The following is an 18159-nucleotide window of genomic DNA, read 5'->3' on the forward strand; positions in this document are numbered from 1 at the left end:
GGCTCTTCCTGTCGCCCAGAGGAGTCCTTCGGGGTGCCACAAAATAGGCCTAGAGCAGCAAGAGAAGGCCATGAGGGCATCCCTTGGGGCAGCCCTTCCCGACCCAGATGGTTTGCCCGCTCGCCCGGGGAACCAGCCCCCTAACGGCCGCCTCCTTCCAGGGAGCGGGAGCCCGCAGCAGTACCACCCGGTGCCCCTCACCGGCCGCACCCAGATCCTGGCCAACAGCTCGCTGCTGATCCGCCACGTCCTGGAAGAGGACATGGGCTACTACCTCTGCCAGGCCAGCAACGGCGTGGGCACCGACATCAGCAAATCCATGTTCCTCACCGTCAAGAGTGAGTCCTGCCCGCACGCGGACTTCCCAGCCCCCCCCCCCCCCCCCCGACCACAGGCCGGGGCCCGTCTCCGCACCCACCCAGCCTCCCAGCCCGGCTGCCGCTGTTCCAGATGTGGGCGGGAGGCAGGGAGGGCTCCCGGTCGGAGGTGCACTCGGGACCCCCGCTCATCTAAAACAAGGTCCTCTCCCTAAACAGCCCCAGCTCACTCCACTGCCGTCGTGATAAGCTCCTGGTTTGCTGAACCCGAGTACCGGGTCACATTCTGTGCGCTTTGCTACGCAGGTTGGCAGTTCCAACTGCACGATCCTATCAAACACTTAACTTCTGCCGCCCAATACATACCTGCTGTGCGTAACATGTCTGTGGCCTAGAAAGGAGGATACCTCATACACAGTGTGGGGGAAAGGCCTGTGGGCGGAAAACCTTGGGCTCCGAGTCCTACGGGATGAGCCTTGGGACCTTGGCCAGGTCACCTCACCTGTCTAGGCTCCAGCTTCTTCCCTGGGCCTGAGGTTTATTTCCAGCCCACCCCCCCGACCACACTGTCTGAGTAACACGGGAACTCATCACAGAAAGGGGAAGATAGTGGGGGAAAGCCAAAAGAGCAACAAGACACATCACTAGATGCTCTATGGTTTCCAAATCCCCGGACCTAGAGCTGGCCTCGTGGGCCTTGGAAGCCCAGAATATTCCCGAATTCAGTCAAGTCACCCAGATATTCCTACCAGACGAGCCTATCCCTTGACACTCGTAGGGGTCTGTATCATGGGCCCCCAGGTGTCGTGTCAGGGGAACAGTGTCCATCTGGCTCTGGGTCGGGCAACGGACCGTGGGCCACGAGGGACAGCGGTGGGAGCCTGTGTTGTAACACCAGACCGAAGCCAAGTGTGAGTCTGGGCGCCACGTTGTACTTATTGTGACCTTGACGAGCTTGCCTGGCCTCGCCGTACCTCATTCTCCCCGACAGAGAAGATGAAAACTGTGGTAGTACCTTTGCCTGTTACGTTCCGTGTCGAGCGTGCGTCCGATAACATGTGTCAAGCAGCCAGTATGGTCGCTGGCCCCCGGCACGCTGCGGAAAACTTAGCAGTTTTGTTATTCGTACTAACAGTCCCTGCGGGGTAGGTGTGGGAATGACTGCCCGGTGTGGGGTCCCCCGGCTGAGGATCATAGCTTCTTTATCGCCTGCCGGCGCCTGTGTTCAGCTCAGCACAAGACAGGGGAGCCCCAGCGATCGATGCTCAGGGAGCTCCGAGCGCCGGAATCCCCGCCCTGGGGAGCTGCTTCCTCACACTATCAAAAAGCACTTTGTCCTTAATAACACCAGGCAATCAATCTACATCCCTCAGCCGGGGCGGACGTCGCTAATTCTGCCTGCGTGAGGTGAGAGGAATAGCAGGCTCCTTCTGGAACCATCCTTGGTATTTGATCCTTATCTCGCCGCTGTCGGAGGCAGAGAGGAGGGAGCCCAGACCCTTAGGCTTCCCCCGCCCCCTTTTTGCCCTTGTTTTCTCTAAACTAGGGGATCCTACCAGACGAGCCTGGCTGTGGCTTCGTGGCGCATGGTTGGCGGGACAAGAGGGACCTGGGTGATGGGTGATGCGGCAGTCAGGAGGGGGGCTGTGTGAGGAGACTCAGTTCATGTCAGGCCGTCCCTGGTGTCCTGGGGGGGGACCCTGAGCAACTCCCCTCCCCTCCCAGGGCCTGCCTTTTTTCTGTGCTGTCCGCACTGCACAACCCAGGAAGCAGCTATGTGACACCCAGAGATACTCAGAGGAAGCACATTTTGTAAATCCAGCCTTGTGAGCATGTGCAACACAAAATCACACACACACACACACACACACACACACACACACACACACACACAGACACACGGACCTGCTCCCTAATCTCAGCCGCCTTGTCGCTTTCCTTTGCTTCCTTCCACAGCGAGGCACACGCACATGCCTTTCTCACATCTGCTGTCTCACCAACACCTCGGGTCACATTTTCCCGCTCGCCGCACCTCCCTCCCCACCGCCTGTGAGTCGGTCTGTCAGCACCTCCTCACACAGCCTCTGCTCCGCCACCGCCCTCAGCCGCCAGGCTGCCTTCCAGCTGTGCCGTCTCACCCCCCTCGCGCTCGCGTGCTCCTCAGATGGCCTTTTCCTGACACGCTTTCTGTGTCGCAGGCGCCCCCTTGTCTCCCATGCTCCCCAGTGACCTGCCCCAGCCATGCCGGGGGCCCCTGTGCTGCCCCGAATGCCAGCAAGACAGGAGGCGCAGGGCCAGGGGCAACTGAGGCCCGAGGGCAGTGGGTATGGGCGGACTGAGCGCGGCAGGGCCTCTGTCCGGGGCTGGAGGGTCTGTCTACCCTTCTGCAGCAGCCCGAATCACGCTACATACACACTCCTCAGCTGCCGGAAGATTACCTGTGACAGAGTGACAATGTTGAGGAAGGGGGGTGCGCGCTGGGGTGGGGCACGGGTGTTCCCAGTTTTCTTCGGGGACTGTCTCTGAGCTAAACCCTGCTGCGTGTACACAGCCATACTGTTCCAGGTAGCCGACCCCCAGCTAGTCCCCTCGCACGTCCCCCCGTGCTGCTCTGTCCTCTCCTCCTCCGTTCTCCCTGGGCCTTCTCCCATCTCCCCGCTCTGACTTCAGCTAAAAGGGCCCTGGAAGCTAAAAGAGCCGGGCGCATGGGTCATCAATGAGATTGCTGGAGGGCAAGCCATTCCCAGCCATCCCTGACCCATCTCGGACACGGCATCACCAGTGCTCCCCCCACCCACTTGCAGAGCTGGCCACAGAGACCTGCCATTTCCAGGCCTCCCTCAAAGCCCATTTCCAGGCCAGCCTCAGTGCCTCTAACACGCTCGAGAAAACGTTGACCCAATATGGCTCCACCTTATCAGACCTCACGCTTTCTTATTGACCTTAATCCCCACTTTAGACGAAAAGAAAGTAAACACATCAAAGGGACATACGTTATAAAAAGCATCATTTGTGGCTGGTTTCTGTTGGGAAGTGTCTACACCATGGACCCCTACAGTTTCCAATGATAACTCAGTAGATCTCCCCTGAGCACTCACTAAATACATCAATAAAACTCTGACTACGAGCATAGACTTTAGAACCAGACAGATCAGGGTTCGAATCTCAGGTCTGCCCGCTGAGAGCTATGAAGTCTTGGACAGTGATCCCTGCAAGCCCCAATTTCGATACAGTACGTGACACAAAATACGCACGCGATAATCGTTAGTAATCATTAGTTTTGGGTGCTGAAAATCGAGTGACGAGTAAGACACCGTTGCTGCTTTTGGGGAATTTAGAATCTTGAGGAGGAGGGAGACCTATACCCCAAATGACTATAGTGCACAAAATAAATGCCTCCCAAGGCTGCAAAGTGATACAAAGAGAATCAGGGATGGAGAAATCAACTTTAACTTTGGGGTGAACGAGGGAGTGTCAAGAAAGGCACCACAAAAGCAAGAGTCTCTAAGTGGGGCTGGAAGAACACAAGGATTCTGGCAGGAACGGACGGCGGTGGAGGTATCCCACACCAGAGGAAAAGGCATAGCGCGGGGCATGGGGGCAACGAAGGCCACGACTGTCATCTGCTGAGCTGGAACTTAGGTGCCTGCCACACACTGGAAGGAGGAAGGACAGGGAAAATGAAATGCCAGGTGCTGGTGGTTTTTGGAAGCTAGGTATTTTCTTTCTAAGTAGCATGGACTTTTTTTTTTTTTTTTTTTATGTTGATTCACTTTTGAAAGACAGAGAGAGACAGAGCACAAGCAGGGGTGGGGCGGAGAGAGAGGGGGACGCAGGATCCGAAACAGGCTCCAGGCTTTGAGCTGTCAGCACAGAGCCCGACGCGGGGCTCGAACCTGAGGACCGCGAGATCATGACCTGAGCCCAAGTCGGACGCTCCGCCGACTGAGCCACCCAGGCGCCCCAGTAGCATGGACTTTTGATGGGAGTTGGCATTCCAGAGCTGATGCTTGTAGGATTGCCATGCAGAGCCTATCCTCAGGGCCCTGGGTTGCTAAGGGCATGTTAGAGTGGGCAGGTGGTTTTCCAACCCCCGGACATCCTTGTTGGCAACCAACCGGGCCCTCCTGGCCCCCAGAGTGCTGGTGTGAGCTAAGCCCGTGATTGCCTGAGCGTCCAGGCCAGTCTTGCCGCTTTCACAAGGCCAGCACTTAATAGTTTCCAAGGTTCTTCCCCTGCCTTGCCTGTGAGGTCAGCAGGCAAAAGCTCCTTCTTAAAGAAGGTAGGGCACTGGATCAAGGTCACTGGCAGATACAGTCCCAGCTGAGACCAGAGCTTGCCTCTGTGGACTCATGGTTTGGTAGAAAGAGCAAAGATCTGGAGCCGGAAGACCGGATGCTGGTCCTGGCCCCGTGACCCACCAGCCACGTCTCCAAGAGCCACCCCTTACCGCCTCTGAGCCTCGGTTTTCTCGTCTGTACAAGAAGAGGCCCACACTAGCAGCTAGTCGCCAAACGATCCCAACGTCCTGTCCAGCTCAGACGATCCATGACTCTAGCAGTGTGCACATGGTCCTTTCGGGACACCAGACCTCCTCCCAGAACTTGGTTGAATAAATGCAGTTAACAGAAGAAAATACCACATCCAGCTACCTTTTATCTCCTTTTTAAAATGCAAAAGAGAGAGAGAGATAATGACCAAAAGGAGGAGGAGGAGGCAATCCCTGCTCCAGCGGGCACACAGGAAAAAAAAATAAACCATCTTCAAAGGGAATGCTTTATGGAGAGGCAGGTACAAAGCCAGGCTGCTTAGTCTGGAGTGCAAGGGGCTGCTTGTGTTTTGATGTTGTGCCACCACACGGCAGTGCCTCCCTGGACTCAGAAGCCCTCTTAGGCAGCAGGTTACCTGATTAGACAGGTTCTGTTATATCCCCCAGACTCCCCTCCACTTTGTAAAGGCTCCAGTGATTGGGCCAAGGCAGAACCCATGGCCAATTAAACCCATAAGGGCTCTCTGTTTGGTCTGAGTTTTGATTTGTTTGTTTAGCAAAATGTCAGACCAATTAAAGCCAGATCCAAGAGCCCTCCACAGGCACACACCCGGCCGCAGAGTCACTGGAAGGCAGGAGAATGGAGAATGGAGCCCAAGTGGGGACTGGAGGAGTGGAGGGAGCCCACCCGGGGAAGGGGGGTCCCAGGCCTGGGTAGCGGTTGACCGTTGGTGCAGTACAGAGGGCGGGATGCAAAGTCTGGTGTATCCAATGACCCGAGATGGTCCTAATTTCAAATTTGCCCAAAGGAAAGACTTTCTTGTCAGGCAGAAGCAGCACCTCCCACAGACCCAGTGACTGGGGCTCCGGCTCTAGAAGGGCTCCTCGGCCCTCAGAGCTTCTGCCCCTCCCACAGGGCAAGGAGTCTATGGCCAAAGGAAATGACTCCCCAGAGCCCCCAACTCCCTTTCTGGACCACATTCCAGGGAATGCCCCGAGCTGACTTCTAGGATCTTCCACAGTGTCTTCCTCAGTCTGTCCTCCCAGGGACCTGACTCCCTGCCAGCAGCATGACCCCAAGGCCTGAGGGACGGCTGTTTGCAGGGCACGCAGAAGGCCCCGGGACGTGTGGATTGGGATGTCCGCACACATACTCAGAAGGACCCTCACTGCACACAAGAAGAAACAGGCATGAGGAGGCCAAGTACCTGGCCCAAGGTTTTCCTCTGTGCTCCCTGGCGGGAGGGCCTGTGTCCTCACCAGACTGGAGTCCCTTGCAGGCCGGGCCCTCTGTGGGAATGCCTGCCTCTGGCATCTAGCTCAGCAGAGGCCTCTGCCCACTCTGGCCTGCCCTGCTGGGGACAACAGGCCAACTGACCCCAGCCCAGAGTTCTGGTCCCGTCACGCGGGGTCACAGGTCACCCCCTTGGTGCTTCCCTCTGCCCTGATGAGCCTCCCTGATTGGCCGAAGGGTGGGTAGGATAGCCTCTCTGCCAGTTCGGCAGTCAGGGGAAGAGGCAGGAAAGCAGAGTAGCAGGTGGCAGAGAAGGACAGTGCTTGGCTGCTGAGTCACACCAGCCTGGGTCCAACGCTGGCCCTGCCACGGCCGGGGAGTTTGGGCACATTACCTACCCTGCCCACCCCAGTGCTGGTCACCAGTCAGCCTCACCTGCCCAGCCTCGAGGCAGCCGAGGGAGCACCACCCTGGTGTGTGCCAAGCCTAGGGTCTCTGCAAGCCTGGGGCCTGGCCTCCCAGCCTCTGGTAAAGGAGGGAGAGACGGAGGGGAGGGGAGGAGGGAATGAGCCATTGCCATGATTTCCATGGCAATAATTATCCAGCGGGCTCTTTGGCCTTATTGATCTTCAACTTCATAGAGTGAGGAGCGGCACTTTGTCTCCTGCTTCCTCAAACAGGGGTGAGCAGAGAGGTTGGACACGTCCTGTCACCAGGCCAGGCTCCGTCCTGCACTCCCCGCCCCTAGACCCTCCCCAGGGGGTACGCAGCCAGGGGCCCGCCCAGGCTCTACCCACCCTGTGCAGGACCCAGGGACGCCGAAATGAGTGGATGGCTCAGGGGACAGGAAGGCCCTGAGCAGGGAGATGGGAGTCCTGATCTCTTATCTCAGTGTCCCCCATTACACCCTGGGTGACCTGGGGCCAGTCACTTCATCTCCCTGGACTCTGTTTGCTCCTCTGTTAAGAGAAATCAGAATCCTTCTCTCCCCTTCCCTCAGCCCCTAAGGCATTAACAGAGCTCAACAAATGGGCCACATTCAGGGTTTACAGAAAAAGACAAGTCTGAACCAAAGAAACGTGGGAGATCTTACTGACCTCAAGAGGCCAGCTGTGTCATTGGAGCAAGTCACATCACATGCCAAACCTAGCCCCCCAAGGGTCCTTTGCACAGGTGTCAGGGTAGAATGACAGTCTCCACGTGGGACAGCCCCCTTCCCTGACCTCTCCTCCCCTCATCACCATGACAAGCCGGGCCCCCTGACAAGCGGAGGAGTGTTTTACTGAAGGGATAGGAGGAGGGAGTGACCTTGCCCATGTACAACCTCCGTTCCCAATGTGAAAGTGCTTGTACTGGGGACGTCTTGTCCCCAGGCTCTTTGGGGCCCCTGTGCCCTTGTTAGAGGCTTTAGGCAGTGGGGGCAGGCAGTCCCTGTGACTGTGACCACAGGAGAGCATCCAGATGGGTCTGGGCTCTGAGGTGTCATTCAAGGCCTTCCTTATGTTCAGCTCCAGCAGATCTGATTAACAAAGGATTATGTGTATCCTACGTGCTAATCAAGGTACAGTAAACACTTTGAGACACAAGGGAGCTGGGGTTATCACTGGGTGGCTCAGTTTACTGGATAAGAAGCAGGCCGGCAAAGAGCTGAAGCAGTGCCTCCAAACCCCACCCTAAGTGAGGAGCCCAGATCTGCTCTCCCAGTTATGATCGAAGCCTCTCTGCATGGTAGGAGCAGAGTAAATCGTTGGATCAGTCACGCGGTAAACATGCACTTCCTGATAAATCAGCACTCCTGCCCCCCAAGGAACTGACAGACTAGTGAGGGAGCTGGAAACAAGGCAAGACCACGTGCAAGGGGTCTGGGGCTATCGGTGCAATGTTAGGTCCCAGAAGGAAAACCCCAGCGTGGACAGGCATGGTCAGACAGAGCTTTCTGGAGGAGTGGGACTTGAGCCTTAAAGAAGAGGTGGTGGAAGGAATAGCACGAGCAAAGGCCCTGGGGTAGGAAGCCGTGTGGAAGGCCGTGAGGAGAAACTCTAATGACAGGGTGGCAGCCTGGGATCGGGGAGAGAGCTCTCGTAGAAAGAGTGGCACCGACATCTGGAAGTGATGCTAGGATCTTGAGCAGGGGATCTAAGAGTCATTACGAAGGAAAAAGCACCAGGCGTTGATGATGCGTTGGACCAAGGCGCCGGGACAGCCAAGGCCTGAAGCCACGATGAGAAGCACCGTGGTGCCACCGGCAGAAATGCAGGAGATGAGAATGGAGGGCGGGTGTGTTCGCTTTGGCCAGGGCGAGGTGGGACGGCGGCGTGCTCTGAGGCAGCCGGATACTGGCTGACACACTGCCGGGGTTTCTACCTAGAGCAGCCTGCTGGCCCACATGCAGTGCCCACCCCCCTACGGTGACTCACGAGTCTGTGTGTAGCTGGCCGGTGTCCTGTCCTGGGCCACAAAGGAGGAGACCGGTGGGCAGACTGGAGAATCCCCCCAGAACCCCTCCCCCTCCCCCATCCCTGCCCGGTCCTCGGGGCCTCCAGCCCAGGAGCACCGGGCTTGCGTCTGGCCTCTCAGGTCTGCAGAGGCTCGAGACACGGCCAGATGGGGTTTCTGAAGATTTTCTCCAGCTCACGTCTGCTCGTGCCCAGGCCTGCCGCCGTTCATTCATTATTCAGCAGTCACGGAGCGCTCACTGAGTGAGTGTCTCTCTCTGGGGTTGGGGGTAGGGGTCGAGTGTGCGTGGCCCTCCCAGACTCTTGAACCTGCTTGCCTACCGCCAGCGCGTGGGGTGGGAGTGTAACACGGAGCGGGCTCCCCACGGTGCAGGGGGTGGAAAGTCCCCTCCAGCTCCACCGAGGAGAGACGCGGCCTCTCCTCCCTGGCACTTGGCGGGAAGATCTCTCTCCCGCGCTGGATCCCTGTGTTTGTTTCCTAGGAGCGCGAACCAGGGGGCCTAAAAAACCAGAAATGGGTTCTCTCGCAATCCAGGGAGGCTAAAAATGCAAAATCAAGATGTCGGCAGGGCGGTGCCGTCTCTGCAGCCTCTGGGGAGGGTCCTTCCTTGCCTCCTCGGGGACTCCCCGCAGCCCTCGAGTTGTGGGTGCAGCGCCCCGGCCTCTGCCCGGGAGGCCTTACACCCCTTTTCTTCCGCGCCCGTCTCTCCTGGGGACTTGACGTATCCCTTTGCGGGGGACACCGTTCAGGCCGTACCAGTACCCATGCCCGGTGATGTATTCGATACACGCGTGCTTTCCAGAAGTCTGCAAGGCGAGACGGCCTCCCTTCCGACATCCCGCGGCCGTCCTTGTCTCAAGGCAACCAGTGTCCCAACCAGAAACTCCTGTGTGCCGGACTCTAGGGCCGGGGTGGGGTCAGCGCACCGGGGCTGGGGCCAAGCCTGGCCAGCTTCCAGTTTTGCTGGAACGCGGCCTCTCCCGTTCCTCCCGTCTTACCGTCCACGGCCGCTTTCGAGCTACGGTGGCAGGGCTGAGTCATCTGAACAGAGACCCAGGGCCTGCAAAGCCTAAAATGTTTCCCGGCTGGCCCTACACACAGAAAGTTTGCTGACTCCTGGTTTAGGGTGCTCTCACGGCGATGACCTGGAAGTGCTTTCCAAGTAACTCAAAATGGCACCACCTCCTTTTGTTCCTGAAAGCGTTCCGATGTTCGGGGTAATTTCGGAGTTGAGTGTTCTCGCATCTCGAAAATGGGAATAAAAACGCCTCCCACCTTCTAGAATGCTGGGGGAGTCAGGCCGTAGAATTTAATGAGATAATTCATTAATCGAGGCGCATGGCACATCATAGGCATTCCGTAAGTGTTAGCTATTTTTATTATTAGCGATCATTTTCCCAACGTTCTGGAGAAGGAAGACCAGAGACGGGGGAGAAGCGGGTTCCCACCCTGACGTGAGAATACTCCCCAAGTCCGCTTTGTACTCCTTGGCAAGGAGCCAAAGAAGAACTGCCTGGCCCCATTTTATAGCCGGAGAAAGCAAGGCCCGGTGGGTCTCCACCGAGACCACCCTGGAGCAGGAGCAGGTTTGCGGTCCAAGTCTCACAGATGCCGCCCTTCACGACCCTCAGCCCAGCCCTTCACACACACGCCGATCCTGCCAGCTGTGTCCGCACGCACGCAGGCCGTGGGCAGCTAGGGTCCCACGGGCCCCCGGCTCCCAGGCGTCTCCCCACCACCCCTCAGAGCGAAGCTGATTGCTTCCATGCAATTTGAATTCATCTCATGCTTCAGGTGGAGCTTGGCAAATCAGGGGAGACGTGCAGCCCAAGTGGGTGCAATCAAATTAACAACGCCACGGCCCTGGCTCTTTAAGAAGGGAGAAAACAAAGCAGGCACCAGAAGGCACCCCCCCACACACACACCAGCTCTTCTCTGGGGTAGCCTGGAGCTCCTGCCTGGCTGAGCTGAAAGCCACCCGCCCCGCCACCCCGCGCACCAACAATGCCCCTTTGTGGCAGCTTATCTCACACCTCCAAACAGGGCTACGTTCTTGTGTTCTTGTCACGATCTTGTTAACAAGGAGGAGACACAAGCCTGGGGGGGAGGAAGGGGAGTGGGCTGGACGGGGGAAGGAGGGGCCCACTCACCTCAGATGGGTACATGTAATCCTTCCAGAAACAAAAGATGGAGCTGCTGAGAGCTGCTGAGCCAGGAGGCTCCCTTCTCCTCTGACAAGTGGGTTTATAGAGCTCTCAAGAGCCTTTGGGGGGGGGGGGGGTATCTCCTGTCCCCTGGAAAATCTTCTCTCAGAGGGCAAAGAGGGGGATATCCAAAAAAGCATTTAGCGTGACCAGAGCTTCCTAACTAGGGAGAAGCTCTGTGCAAATCCTGAAGACATTTCAGTTAGACTCTCAGAAGGACTTCCTGGAAAAGGAAAGCTTCTTCCTTGGAGACAGCGAAGAAAAGCAGGACTTTGCCGCCCTTCCTCCAATCCTATTGGCTTTAAGATTGTCCTCCCCGCCACAGAGGAGGAACCAGAGGTGGAAGATGAGGCCCATCCAGCCCCGCGGTTCCTCCCAAACCATCTGTGACAAGCCCCCCCCCACCCCGGCCTCCACCCTGCACCAATGAAACCAGAGCCTCTGAGCATGGGGACTTGTGCAACAAGAATTTTTTTGAAGCTTTCCAGGTAATTCGTATGTGCAGCCAGCCCCGAGGACCTCCTGCACCCTCTCCCCCAGGCCCCCCACCTAGGAGAGCAAAATAGCCCAACCCCTTAGTCTCCTGGTTCCCAGACCAATCTTCTTGCCCCCAAATGTGACCACATTTCTCTTCGAAGAAGCTGGGCTCTTTGCCCCCCACCCCAGTGCTGGCGACCCGGTCGCCTGTCTACTGCCCTTCTCTGGCCGGTGTCGCGTCGTGGGTAAAACCACGGGCCCCTGGGGCGAGTCCTGGCTCTGCCACTTACTAGCTGTGTGACCTTGGGCGGTTTACTTCTCTGAGCCTCAGTCTCCCCATTTGAAACGTGGGAACCAAGATAAGGTGGTTGTGAGGATGATGTGAGTTTATGCACATGAAAAGCCCCAGACGGTGCAGGCCTCGGGAACGTAAAACACCGTGAGGACTACATACTCCGGTCCAGGAGTGACATGGAGAGGTGCCTGTCCTTCCTCTCGGAATGTGACACTCCGTGCCTTTTCCACATGTTATCAGGCCTCTCCCAGCAGCCGGTGGCATTCCCGTTCTGTGTCTTCCGCATTCTCCTTCCCACACACACTGTTCCTCTCCTTTGGGTATTCATAACTGAATCTTCCCTCCCTGGTGGCTTGGGGACTTGTCAGAAACACCAGCTGAGCTCCACTCACCAGGCGGAAGAGAGGGAGGGAGACGGAGACAGAGGACGCCTGACTCACGGCCAGCCCCACCTGGCCTGGCCTCCTGGCCCCACCAGCCCAGCCCCGCTCCAGATCCCGGGCTCCTGCGCTCCCCCGGGATTCATCGGCACTACATCATCCGCACCACCCCCCCCCCCCCCGCCAGCTCCCCACTCTTGGGATAAAGCCCAGAGTGGGAGAAAAATCAAGCAGGCAGAAGGAGAAGGCTGGAATGGAACCAAAGGAAAGGGAGCTGACGAATTGTCAGGGGACTTGGGGCTTGGCCTCCTTCCTGCCATTCACCAGCTGTGTGACCTTAGACAAACCACTTAACCTCTCTGAGCCTCCACTTCCTCACCGGTAATGTAGAGGCTGAGACCCCCCCCCGCCAGGCCCCCTCCTTAACAAGAATTAAGCTCCTTGCAAAGGCTGCTCAAGGTCTATGCAAACTTGCCAGGAACTTTCCCCAGCCTGGGAAGTAGGGCCCCAGAGCCCCATCTCCAAGCCTGGAGTTGGTGGGAAAGTCTGTGGAGGCTGGGGGTGAGCAAGGAAGCGGAGCTGTCTCGCGGTGTTTTAAAAATCTATCAGCCTCTCACATCAAATTAAAATGTAAATAGCAGCTGGTCTGGGCAGGACCTTGGGGGTGACAGGAGCCGGCCTGCGAGTAATTTCACAGACGGGAACCGGTTACATCGGATTCTGACAACTGTCTTGTTTCTGAAATTGATTTCCTCTCCCCTCGGCTTGCTGCCCCAGGAGGGTCCCGGAGCGAGGGGAGGGGGGGATTCCGCCCAGCCTGGTGCCTTTCTCCTCTCCGTGACGCCTGCCAAGAAGGCCCCAGAGGAACCAGGAGGAGAAAATCTGAAATTTCGGCATGGCTGTAAAGCAGCGGCCTGGGCACCAAAGGCCCGACAAGGTTCCTCCCTGCCCTGGAGCAAGTCTGACTGCGGGCCCAAGCAGGTGGGCCCGGGGCACTGGCAGGGAACAAGAGAGGTGCCTTGCGCGTGGGAGCTTTCCACAGATATGCCGAGCCCTGAACAGAGATGCTTCCGCCCTGGGGAGTCTCACAGCCAGAGACAAGGATCCCAGGATGCTGCCGTCTAAGACACGCACCGTGCCGGGGATGCCCTATGCCCATAGGAGGGACAAGTGCAATGACATGGGGTATCAGGGAAGGGGCCCTGGATGTCATCTGTGGCCTCGACCAGAGTTGCTCCGATTTGGCCACGTGTGGTGCCAGGCAGCGTACCAGGCGCGGGACTGTAACGCTTTGGACAAAACTGGCTCAGTTCACACAGGACTTCCTATAGGACCTCAGGGAAATGGCCCGCCCTCTCCCTCTTCGCCTAAAGGGGCTGTGTTGGAAAGGGCTGTGTATTAGAGGCCGCTGGCCTACATGGGTCTCCCCGATGCCTCTCCGCCCAGCCCCTCCCTGTTCCCGAGTCCCCAGAGAACCTCCCCCTGCACCCCTCTTTGTAAAAAGAAATTAGGTTTTCCTGGCTGTTAATTGAATTACACTGCGGGAAAGCAGAGAAATTGTATCTCATTAAAGCCTCCTGTGTCCCATTGGCGCATCATGTTGCCTATGTGGCTGCTATTAGCATTTGTCACACAGGACTCAGCCCCGTGCATACAATCCCTTCTCTTCCTCCCCTGCTGTGCCTCTAAAGCTGCAGTCCCTGATGCCTGCCCGGGAGTGTCCTGCTGGGGCTGCCCACCACAGAGGAGCCACAGCCCCTCGGCGCCAGCCAAATTCCACTTTCCAAGGCCAGATGCCGTGTGCGTGCATGGCAGACAGACAGTAAGAGGTGGCCGTCCCCTGCAACCACAGCAGTAGGGACTTAGAGAGGGAAGAAGTGCCTTCTGAAAGCCTTGGTCTCCTCATTTGAAAAATGAGGATAATAAGACTTCTCCTGGTTGCTGCTGAGGGGGGAATCCCTGAGCAGTAAAGCCAAGAGGCAAAGCACGCAGCTTATCGTCTGCTCCATCGTGGGCATCACGGGCCCGGGGAGGCCATAGAGCTTAGTCAAGAAACACGTCGGGACCCAGGCTTTGGAGCCGGGAGTATCGACAGGACCTACGTCCCCTGAGTTAATTCAGTTAAAGTACTAAAATACTGCCAGCACATGGTAGAGGGTAAGTTCCCGGTGAAAGGTAATCATAAAAGTGTGTGTGTGTGTGTGTGTGTGTGTGTGTGTGTGTGTGTGTGGACAGTGGGGGCACTTATGTAATGGAGGGCTGTGGGTAGATGTACCCTAGGCAACATCAGGGTATCGACATACAGCCGACAACCGCATCATGTTATGTGTAGGTGACGCCAGGTATGAGTCTATGGTAAGGATGTCAGAGCACAGGAGACTGTGTTGGTGACTTTGGGGTGTGCTCTTATCACTGCTTGTGTGTGTGCGTGTATCTGTGCTCCTGTGGGTAGGTGACTGAACATGAACATCTCTCTAGGGAATCCTTAAGGGCAGGGGGGGTGGGGGGGTGGCTGCCTTCAACCCAGAAAGCCCCCTGGGGCACAGAGCAGTGAGTGTTTAGGTTCAGTCGTGTTGGTGACCGTGAATCAGTGGAGCAGAGAGACCTTGCGATCCGGAGCAAGAGGCAAGGGGGAGGGGGAGGGAAGAGGAGAGCAGATGGGCCCCCAGTGTGTGGGCACAGGAGGGCACTGTGGCCCTGGGAGGCCGGGGACGAGGCTGGGGAAGAGGCGCAGCGGTAGAGTTCTCCGTTCTGGCGTTGGCAGGGAGACCGTGCGGGGCAGAGAGAAGAGAGGAGGCAGGTTGTCTGCTTCTTGCCGAGGACAGAGGGCTGCAGACTCCTGTAGGCAAGGAGAGTCTGGTGGATCATAGAACTGCCTCCCAGAATAGTGAGCCAGATTCCCAGAGACCCAGACATTTTTCCCTCTCTCCAGAGACCCAGACACTCCCAAGGGCGAGGTGCTCTGGTCCTGCCTGGGTCTCCTCTGCCTTTGCCCAGGGTTGCCTACTTCTGGTGCAGGGGATCACTGCCTCCCATTGCAACACTTTCCCTAAACAGCAAAAACTACCAGAAAATTCTTTCTTCGGCCACATAGGACGTCTGTCCTTCCCCCTTTATCAAGAACCATTGTTTCTTGTTCCCATGCCCCTCCCCGCAAGTTACAGACCCCCGGTTTTCGGCCACTCTTCAGATTTCACAGTCTGCGATGTGCCCATCTTCCTGGTCACACTCCAGGAAGATGGAGTCCTCCGTCAAGTGCCCAGGACGGGCTGTCCTGTTTCATGAGTCACCTGGGGCTGTCCTTGTGATGCTAAAGAACTGGGGAATCTCTCTCCCAGCATCTGCCATCAGTGTTCCAGCCCTGGGTGGCGAGCTTCCCCTCTCCCATCAGCCCGCCCTTCAGATACACTGCGGTTTCCTAGCGGTGTGACCGTAAGCAAATCACTTCCCTGTGTGGCCTCAGTTTCTTCGTTTGTAGAACAAAGGGTCTGGGTCACTCAGCAGGAACAAAGCCAAGTCACCTGTGTAACTTGAACTCTTCTCATTGTCCCACGTTCAAAAAGTGAAAAAAGAAACAACTGAGATTCATAGTAATAGTTTGCAGTTGACTCTTGAACGATGCAGGGGGTAAGGGTGCCGACCCCTCAAAGCAGCAAAAAAATCCGCATATAACTTTTGGGTTCCCCAGAACTTAACTGCTAATCGCCTACTGTTGACCAGAAACCTTACCATTACATAAACAGTCCATTAACACATATTGTGCATGTCGTGTGTATTATAGACTGTGTCCTTAACAATAAAGTCACCTAGAGAAAAGAAAATGTTATTAAGAAGATCGTAAGGAAGAGAAAAATACATTCACAGTGCTGGACTGTATTCATTTTTTAACATCCGCCTGTAAGTGGACCCATGCAGCCCAAACCTGTGTTGTTCAAGAGTCAACCGTATTTCATTTAACTCAGTGTCTCTAAAATATTAACGTGTAACCAGTGCGACATTCTTGAGGATACAGTTTACATTATTCTTTTTCTGCCTACATTTTCGAAGCCCAGTGCGAGCGGTACATTCACAGCACATCTCAGTTCGTGGGAGCCACATTTCAAGCGCCCAGGAGCCACATGTGGCTGGTAACTGCCATATCGAACGTTACTTGGGTTCTGCAAATCTAGGTCTCTGTGATTCTATGGAATAGTCTGGCAAGCGACATCTTAAGAGGTGCATGCGTTTATCTGGGGCTTGCCTTGGAATAGCAGAGGGAGGGGCCTGAGAGCCCTGGGATGGGAATAGTGCCCAGGTTTCTCCAGTAGCTGCTACATGGCAGGCCCTTCACGTATACGGACTTATTGGCCCCCAAAACAACTCTGCAGGGAGGTGGCCTGTCTTCATACCACAGGTGGCGAACCTGAGGTTGACTCTACTGTATTAAAGGCTCCGTACTTGGTGAAGACACAAGTAGGGCCCATGCCTGCCTGGCCCCCAACCCCTTCAAGCTGGGTGGGGGGGCCACAGAAGAGCCTCCTCTTCTTAGATGGGCTCCTCTGGACATGCTCTGAGCTTTGAGGCTGTGAGGAGAGCGTTGGGTTGTACTGAGCCAATACTCACTACAATAACCGTGGTTGAAATGAACCCTCCCCTGCCCCGGGGCTAAAGGACCAAGTGGGCTCTGAGACTTATCCAGGATCTCCCGAGGCCCTCTTTTCTCTAGTTGCCCCCATGTCTGTCTCTTTAAACAAACATGATTGGGAAGACTCCCTGGGGTGGGACTGGCATGTATGGATGCACAGGTTGTGCACTGCTCAAAGGTGCAGGGCCTAAGGGGCAAGTGGAGCCTGAAGCCCAGGTCTTTTCCCACTGGCCAGACTACGGTTCTTGGCACTGGGTTGCATCCAGCCAGAGGGGTGCCTTTATAATCCCCACACATGCCCTGGACAGGCTAGGGCAGCCCTGCCTGGAGAACAAAACAGAGATGTGCTACAAGTTTCTTGATCTGGTGCGGAGCTTTGACGTGCTCCTACCAGAAGGAGATTCTTCTTTTCCTCCAACTTCCTCAAACCTCTTCTTCTCCAGGAAGGCCTCAGGGCTTGGCCCACTCAGGGGTCCCCGGCCCCTGTCTCTGGCCATTCACCGTGGGGCGAGCAGAGGTAGCCCATGTGCCCCTGCCCCCACACCCCTGCATTTCAATCCTTCAGAAAAAAAAAAAAATGGAGGCATCTGCAATGCAAGGCCTGACTTGTTGATGTAAAATCTCACTCTATATTCTACCCAGGTTTATACGAGTGAATTATGCAAATCTTTGATGGAAAATATTCCTCCACACATCCTTGAGAGTGTAAAACCTTAGTCAATAATTCATACACGGATGTCTCTGACTGCAGGCTTTTTCTTCATTATAACTTGCACCTCGTTATTTGTCTTTCGCGTTTTATTGTATATCCTGGTGTAATGCTGTGCATTATAAAATTTATCTGCTTCGTTATTTGATGAGCTAGGGCTGGGGATTGTGCTCGGAGGCTGGTGCAGGGGCCAGGGGCCAGGGCTGGCTTCAGTGTCAAGTCCCGTAAGACAGAAGGCGGAGAAGGTGGCTGGCTGCATCGTGTGACTTCTGGGACACCAGACACTGCCCTTCATCCCCCACACCTGTTTCAAATGTCTCCTCACCCACCGACTGGTGTCTCAGGGCACATCATCGTTAGGGCTGCATGGCATCCTTTGTCCTTAGAAGTCAGGTGACCCTGGAGAGTTGCTGGGAAGAACTTTGAGTAGGTCTGTAATATTGGAGGGTATTGCAGGAAGAGGGGCGCCTGGGTGGCTCAGTCAGTTAAGCGTCTGACTTCAGCTCAGGTCATGGTCACGCGGTTCACGGGATCGCACTGTGCTGACAGCTCGGAACCTGGAGCCTGCTTCAGATTCTGTGTCCCCCTCCCCCCGCCCCTCCCCAGCTCGCTCTCTCACTCTCTCTCGCTCTCTCCATTTAAAAAGATTAAAACTGGAGGACAGAAAGGTCCTGAGGACACTGGGAGGGAAAGAAAAGATCAGCCACTGACATGGAGCAGGGACCCGGTGCCCCAGAGGGCAGCTGGGGGGTGTTTGGACAGAGACTGGGAGCCGTCTTGCACGGTTGCCCAGGCAGGCCATTGATGGGGTATGATGATGAGCTGGGTCTCTGCTCTGCAGAATTCAGTGTGGGGAGGGGTCCTCTTCCCACCAAGGGTGGGGGTGGGAAGGTGGAGTGATGTCTGATTCTCACTGTCAACCACTGCCAGCCCAGTCTGTGGGCTCCAGAGTGGCTAATGGTCTAACGGGCAT

The 18159-nt window shown here is 56.3% G+C and overlaps 1 protein-coding gene across 2 annotated transcripts in view; it reads left to right on the top strand.

The window, feature by feature from the left end:
• The window catches only part of DSCAML1 (DS cell adhesion molecule like 1), a 349712-nt gene that overhangs the window by 270977 nt on the left and 60576 nt on the right, over nucleotides 1-18159 (top strand). For both annotated transcript variants that reach the window (XM_086679019.1, XM_086679020.1), the window contains one exon: nucleotides 162-338. In XM_086679019.1, the coding sequence (XP_086535145.1) occupies nucleotides 162-338 (177 nt within the window). The remainder of the gene's footprint in view (nucleotides 1-161; nucleotides 339-18159) is intronic.

Source organism: Puma concolor, chromosome D1, assembly GCF_028749965.1.
Source record: "Puma concolor isolate L17-30 chromosome D1, mPumCon1.1.hap2, whole genome shotgun sequence".
NCBI lineage: Eukaryota > Metazoa > Chordata > Mammalia > Carnivora > Felidae > Puma > Puma concolor.